This window comes from Mastomys coucha, unplaced genomic scaffold (genome assembly GCF_008632895.1).
Source record: "Mastomys coucha isolate ucsf_1 unplaced genomic scaffold, UCSF_Mcou_1 pScaffold23, whole genome shotgun sequence".
NCBI classification, from domain to species: Eukaryota; Metazoa; Chordata; class Mammalia; order Rodentia; family Muridae; genus Mastomys; species Mastomys coucha.
Window position 1 is genome coordinate 57583301 of NW_022196906.1, and position 7603 is coordinate 57590903.

Below are 7603 nucleotides of genomic sequence, written 5' to 3' on the forward strand. Positions count from 1 at the left end.
AAACTTAAGATCTACCTGCCTTCACTTCCCCATTGCTGGGATTACAGGCGTGCCTACCCCAACTGGCTCCCGCTCATCTCTTCCCTCTCAATAACCTATTTCTTCACTTTAGCCCTAAGGAACGGTTTTACTAAAGCCGTTCACTTCACTTCGAGACCCAAGCAGCAGTGACGTAGTGTCACCTGGGCGAGACTAGCAAGCCTTTGAAAGGTCTGATACCTTTGAAGAGACACTGGCTGTGGAAGTGGACTTTCCTGGTTATTCAATTGCCAAATAACTAGTAAATAAATGCTACATACATCCTAACCATCAAGATGAAGAAGGAAGGAAGGACCGCCCTCCTCAAGTTCAAATTTCCTGTGCATTTTACTCAATGCTTTCTGACATACCAATTTCTTCCTCAAAGAAAAATGATGGAGTATGTGCTTCCCTGGCTCCTGAGCCCGCGCTTGAGCTCTGCAACCCCTGTGAGCTCTGCAACCCTTGGGACGCTGGCGGCTCCTGGGCTCGCCCCAGCGACATCTGTGATCGGCCCGGAAGACTGGGCGGACTGGATGGACTCTACGTGCCTCTGCTGGCTGTAGAGCAATGTACCACTTTGTACCTATTTCTGTTTTAGTTTGTGGAGGTGATGTGACCCTTTCCTGATCACAGTGGCGAATCCAGATCCAGATCTGTGGGACTCCTTGCACCTCGGCTCCCCTCTGGCATAGAACTACAATTCTGTTGAGATGTCCCATTTGGGTCAACATTTTTAAGTGCTGTCAATCAAAGTCACTAGTTGGAATGGAGTGGTATAGGAACTCAACGGATGGAAGGAAATCCCTCGGTGTTTTGTTTTGTTTTGTTTCCCCTGAGACAGGGTTTTTCTGTGTAGCCCTGGCTGTCCTGGAACTCAGTCTGTAGACCAGGCTGGCCTGGAACTCAGAAATCTGCCTGCCCCTGCCTACCAAGTGCTGGGATCAAAGGTGTGTGCCACCACTGCCCAACTGAAACCCCTCATTCTTAAGGACATGACCTGGCATTCTGTTGGGGTATGAAATCCTTAGGGCAAAAAAAAAATTTTTTTAATTAAATTAAAAAATAAAAATTAAAAAATTCTAGAACTGTCTTTTCTGGCTCTGCTCTAACTTGCTCAAAAAAAAACTTGGGCCTATCTCTTGCCTCATTGGCCACCTGTAACCAACCAACATTGGCACCTTATGATATCTTTCCAACCTGGGTTTTTATGGCTGCTTTCAAGTGTCTTCAAAAAGTTCAGAAGGCCAGGCTGGAGAGAGTACTGCTTGTCTCCTTTCCTGGGCCCTAGAGGAGCGGAGGCCCACAGACTGGAGAGTGCCCTGCAGGGGGGGTGTCCTTTCTTGTCACACCCAGATGTGCTAGCTCTGACTCTGTCACACCCAGATGTGCTAGCCCTCATTCACCCACACTGTCTTCTATGCTTTACCTGCATTAGCTTATCCCTGCATGAAGTCGTGTTTTAAGCAGAAATAGAGTTCCAACGACGGGCCCCCTACCACACAAGGACAGGTGGAGAACTCGGTTAAAGAATGTATGTTCTTAGCACACCACTGTGGCCTCTGGGTGGGGAGGGGCAGGTGAGGCTGTTTAGAATGACCAGAAGCATGGAGGAGGTCATGAAGTGCAGTTTTGCTTCTACTGACTACCTGGATTCTAGGTGGGACTTGCATATCTACAAAGGATTAAGGTGTACTGTATGGCTGGGTAGCTGGGAATGTGTGGACCATGGACTTGCAAAATGTGGAGGTAGTATTTTTGAAACACAGGTGGGACAGGAGGAAGGTTTTTCTTTCCTAAGTTGGTGATAAATTACTTGACACCCTACCCCAACACTAATTCTGTTGATGAAGGATCTTCTTTGTGAGCCCCAAGCTCCGGCTTAATTAACCTTATGTAAATGAGCGTAATTGCATCTCAGTGGCTGTGGTCCTGCAGTACCTGGGCATTCCGTCCCTCAGACGTTTCCAGCACCTAGATGAACTATCCCTTCCCGTGGACATTCCACATGGGCACCGTGGACCGTTGGAGGAAAAAAATAAGATGTGACCTTAGTTGTGGAGGTAGTGGTGGTCCCCTGGGAATCTGACTCATACAGCCAAAGATAACAAGAAAGCAAGTGCCCCGCTAGGCTCAGGAACCTGAAGAACGCAGAAGTTAGCTGTGCCAGGGAGATGAGGAACCCATTGGCAGAGGAAACGGAGGTGGGGCGCAATTTACTGGTGTCTCATGGGCATAAAATATCTCTCTACTCAGTCGCTCACTGGTGGAGAGCGACAATCTGTCCCACGCAGCTCCCAAAAGGGATGGAGTTCCTCTGGAGAAAGCGGTGGGGAGGTAGAAGGGGCATGTTTACATAGCTCCCTATCTCCAGACCTGTATTCCTGAGCCAGAGTCTTGTAGGGGACGCAGGGAAACAGGGTTGCCAAACCAAACACACGGAGAAAACCTCCTGTGAGCCGTCCTGTGTCTATAGTCTCCCTTAATTCCGCAAACACACTTTCTCTGCTAGAGCGGAGGTGTCTGGGCCTCTCGCGCTAGCTGTAATGCCTAAAGTTCGTCGCAAGGTGGCAACATTGTGGCGAGAAATAAACATTAAAAATCCTGGGTGTTTTTTTAAAGCATATTTTCTCTATTAATGTTTCATTTAACTTAATTAGAATCTGGTAAGCTAATTAAAGTAGCTACGAGCCCCGCAATCAGCAATAATTCGTATAATTATTGATAATTACATCCATACCAATCGTTTGGTTATTAACATTTTTGGGGGGGGAACAAGCCATTTCGAAGTGATGCAGAGCCCAGGAGGGTTTCTGTGTTCTGTAGTTTGTTTTATTTTTTGCGCGATTTAACTTTCTAGGTCGGGTCCACCAACAGCTCCAACCCCCAGAGGCTCCCTACCACCCGAGGCTCTTCTTCTGGCCAGTCCCTGTATACTTTTTTCCACTTTGGGGATGTTTGGAGGAAAAGGCGAGAGAATTGAATGTTCGCCAGTCTCCTCAGTTGGTGTGCAGCCACGGGACCTTCCAGCTTAGGTGACAACTGTTCTGCCCATTTTACAGAAAAGGATTGTGAGGCTTCCGACGATGATGCTTTTAGATCCCGTGGAAGACTCTAAAGCAATCTGCAAAGTGTCCTGTCTGGGACCAAGTCACTTCCTAAGCGGATCTTACTTTCACCGTGGGTGCAGCCCAAAAGTGAGGTGGGTAACCACGCCCTTTTCACCTCACCCCTACATAAATAACTCCAAGAAAGAGGATAGCAAAAAGGAGCCCCAGTTTTCCTGGTGCTCCCCACCACTCTTGCTTCCACACCAATCTTGTCCTCTCAGTGTCCGAGGCTTGAAGGGTCGCAGCCACAGCCCAGGGACTAGTCTTGGGTCTCACACGCAAGGGGCTCAGCATCTGCTTCAGTTCCCCATCGCCCAGACTGTGTTCCAGTTCGCCTGCATCACAAAAGCCTGCAGTGAAACTCCTGGCCTGAAACTCTCAGGAGAACTGCGGGACCCGACTTCGCTTCCAAGGTCCCTTTAGAGAGTGCTTGGAGAGAGCCTGGGGTGCTAGTCTGAGAGCCGGGGTCTCTGAGGCGATGGTCCAGGCAGCAGCCTGCAGATGGGCTTTCTTCTTGGAGTGTTTCCCTGGGCCTCGGGGCAGAGACAGACGAACGTCATTTAATGGAGATTGGAAAGAGAGGCCCTGGAAAAAAATAAAGGGCACCTCGCAGGACCTTTGCTATCCAGAGGAGGGCACGAAAGCCAGTCTGGGCTAAAAAATTCCTAAGAGGACGAGCTTTTTCAGTTCCATCCTCCACACTGCTTGGGGAAGAATGTGTTTCCTGCAGTTTACTTAGGTTGTCTGAGCTGCAACCAGCAGGAGACTTGTAGAAACTGATGAAATGGCCACTAGGTAAGGCTTCGCACTTCCGGGCTGCAGCCCGGGGAGTGTCCTAGCCCTTGCATCTGCGGCCAGTAGGCCTCACTTTCCTCACAGGGGTTCTCCAGCTCCAAAAATCCCCTGGGACTAGGAGGGATAGATTATTAAAATGAGGACAGAGCTTCCTCCTTCCGGACTGAGGCAGGCTCCGTGAGGGTGCACCACAGGGCGGTACCTCAAACTCTCAGCATCTTTTCTAGATCAGTCCCGCTAAGCTGCTTTTCTAGCTCTTTACTCCTCATTTCTACCTGGCCAGCATTTTTGGTCTATGATGCCCGCTCCAGCAAGCAGAGCAATTTCGATCGAACTCTGGATTCCTAGCAGCCTGGAGAGGCTCTCTTGCTGAGCGCACCCCAAATCCCTGCAGGTGACTTCACACAAAGGAAATGAAAGGGGTAGAAATTAACTTTCTGGCTGTACAGAATCGAGGGAAGGAAGGGACCACTGTCCAGAGGACAAGGCAGTAATCTCCCTCCCCATTTAAAGCCCGGGAGAGGTCCTGGCTCTGACGCCTGTGGGGGAAAATGAGTGTGTTTTAGGTGTGTCTGTAAGAGTGGTCCCTGAGCGCTATGAGATCTCTCGAGAGCACTACAGCTCTAACCTTGACCACTGGTCCTCACTTGCATCCGCGAGCCCCATCTTGAGTGGCAGTATCTTCCACCCTCCCCACCCTCTTCCTCCTTCACCACCTGGGTGCACTCCCAACTCCGTAGCCCCAAGGAGTAACAGATTTTTTTTTTCTTTTTTATTAAAAACAAAAGTCACGGATACAGGTCTCCCCAAATAGGCTCAAGATGGTCACCATCTCGTGAGTCAGTTGTCGCCCTTTTAAAGTGCTGTTACTTTACACAACAACAACAACAACATCAACAACAACAACAAAATCACAAAGCAAATCCAAAGAGGAATGAATGTAAAACGAGGACTGGAAAGGGGCCTGGGGGAAGTAAAATAACTTACAGTATAAATAAAGTGAACCTAATACTGAACCAAGAGACTCACAGTCCGTTTATCTCCATTGCACATAGCCACGTTGTCGTTAGGAACAAGAGTTTCAGAAGTGGACAGGACGGGGAGCACACGGCCGGCCGTAGCCAGCGAAGATGCTACATTATATTCACATTCCGGGTCCCAGGCTGGAGTGGGAGGGGTCGTGGAAGAGGTCTCCCCTCTCACCTTTCTTTCCCCGGTGGGTCCAGTTTACCCCTTGAGGTCTGATGCCCTGGAGTTCAAAGGAGGGGCGAAGCAGTATTTACAGTGGGAAACCCAGCGGAGCCCGGCTGGGGACCGGCGGGCGGGCGGCTGTATTTACAACGGTCCTAATGGCTTGTTCCTCGCTCTGGGCCGCCACTGCAGCGGGTATTTACAGAAAGGGGCAGCATGGCTTGAGGGCGCGTGGGCGCGGCCAAGCCAGCGCTAGGGCAACAGCGGAGGCTTGAAGGAGCAGTTGCCTGTGCAGTGCCGGGGTGTCAGCATCTTGCAGGAGAAGTGGTGCAGGGCGTCGTGAGCTTCTGGAGAGAGAGTCGCACCAACCACGTTGGCCGCCTTGCCTGCCTTCCTGGCCCCCAGTTCCACCAGTTCCCCCTCCCCCTCGCAGGCCCCATCCAGTCCTTTGGGCACAGGAATTCTCAATGGAGCAGAAGGAAGGTGGGGGGTGGAACAAGACTGAGGCTCTCGCCAGTCAGAACTTTCTTAGGCCCATTAGCCCCATTTTACAGGCGGGGAAACAGAGGCACAAAGAGGTCTAATTGTCCTAGGCTAGGGTTAGATCAGAAAGCAAATTTTTGGATTCTCAGAGCTCAATGGGCTTTTCCTTTCCACATCACAGTTAGAAAATTTCCCCCCATTTTCCCCCAGTTCCTTTCTGAGTCACCTGGGCCCAGACCGCTTTTCTTCCAAACATCTTCATTTATACACCCACCCATCCACCTATCCATCCATTCACCCACTCAATAGTACAATCAGCCCTGACCCTGTCTCTGTCTCTGTCTGTCTGTCTCTGTCTGTCTGTCTGTCTGTCTCTTTCTCTCCTCTCTCTCTCTCTCTCTCTCTCTCTCTCTCACACACACACACACACACACACACACACACACACACACATCTTTGTTTCTAGGTTCACACCTTTTAATTTCTGCTGGATGGCATAGCGGGCCTTCCTCTCCTGGTCCAGCTCATTACATAAGGTATCTGGAAGACATGGACGTTCTGTGAGGAACTGTAGACCACCCTCTGGCCAGATGGCTGAGGTCACAGCTTGGGCACAGCCTCTCCCCTACAGAAACCACCCCGGAAACTGAGGAGGGGACACTGACACTTCAAACTGCAGGCTGGGGGACTGGGGGAGGAAATGGCCTGGGATGGCGCTTAAAGGCAGACGGATCTAACCAAAATTAAAGCAAACTTAGGCATTACTTCCCAGGTAATTTTACGCCTCGATTTTTAATTTAGAAACCGTGGAAATTGCAGCGCTAAGAAGTTCAATCACTCCACGTAATGATGCCTGCAAGCCGTTTGCTGGGCTCGCTTGCCATTCTGAGGCTAATCAGACTATACAAAGGATATTAAATAAAAAAAATAATTGTTAAATTACCTTCAATTTAAATCCAAATGACTGAGCCAACATTTCGGCTCCTGCCAGACGAGAGGCAGTTACGGCCGTGCATGCGCTCACCTGACTCCCGTCTTACCTCTGACAATTTGCAGCTGTTGCACCATTTCTTCCCGATAAGCCAATTCCCTCTTCATTTGATCCTGAAAATTATCTGTGCAAATTGATTAAGTGAGAGCTGTTAAGCACAGCCTTCTCTCCTGGCTCCACTTCCCGCTCCCTCCCATCCTCACCCCTGCTCCCACCCCCATCCAGTCCTTCACCTAGCTGGAAAAGTTGGGACCTGGAATTCTTCTCCCCCCACCCCCCAATTCCCGCAAGTGGTGGCTGCTGCCCTAACCCAATTCCTGGAGCAGTTTTGGGAAGCTGTTGAGGGGTGGGGAAGGAAGTACCTTTGAGACTCTGGAATTCCCGCTCCAGCTTCTTCCGAAGCTCCATTTGCTCCAGAAGCAATTTCTGCAATTCTTCTGTGAAGGTTGGGAGAGAGGTAAAGGGGGAGACTGAGGCAATCCAGGGTACCCATCCAGGTCAAGGTCCTGGTCAACAGTCCTGACACCTGAGCAGAGGCCTTCCATGCTCTGGCTTTTCTGTCTCACTTGAGGTCCAAGATTTGGATGGAAGATGAAGGCCTAGGGGGTGCTGCCAGGGTGTTCACATTCAAGAAGGTGCAAACTACTTTGCACGTCTGGACTCCTGGCTCCTGGGAATAACTGGGGCCTGACATCGGTTTTCTGGGGCCTGACATCGGTTTTAAGTTGCTAGCAACTCCTCAGGGGATGGTCCACAGCCACCATTCCCTATTTCAAAGGAGACTTCTAATCTCTACTCTAAAGGCAATTCAGGGAGAATCTGATAAACCATGAACAGCCTTTCCAGAAAAAAAAAGAAAAAAAAAAAAAAAGACAAAAGGCACACACAGAAAGTTTGTCTACAATTTCAAGAAGTCCCGAGACCCTCAAGCACAGTGGTTTTGAAGTCGTGGCACCATCCTGTGGCACCAATCCAAGGCTAGGAAGAGTGGAAGATCACTGCTCTTAACTCCCCC

At 50.0% G+C, this 7603-nt stretch overlaps 1 protein-coding gene across 4 annotated transcripts in view; it reads right to left on the reverse strand.

Moving 5' to 3' along the window:
- Window positions 1-4680: 4680 nt before the first annotated feature.
- Skor1 (SKI family transcriptional corepressor 1) overlaps window positions 4681-7603 on the reverse strand; it is a 10895-nt gene continuing 7972 nt past the window's right edge. For 3 of the 4 annotated variants that reach the window (XM_031343234.1, XM_031343235.1, XM_031343237.1), the window contains exons 6-9: window positions 6951-7025; window positions 6638-6712; window positions 6072-6137; window positions 4681-5461 (exon numbers count right to left, since the gene is read on the reverse strand). In XM_031343234.1, coding sequence (XP_031199094.1) covers window positions 5367-5461; window positions 6072-6137; window positions 6638-6712; window positions 6951-7025 — 311 coding nt within the window. In that variant the 3' untranslated portion in view covers window positions 4681-5366. Of the gene's footprint in view, window positions 5462-6071; window positions 6138-6362; window positions 6498-6637; window positions 6713-6950; window positions 7026-7603 lie in introns of those variants that run through there. The other variant, XM_031343236.1, reaches the window with a different exon arrangement.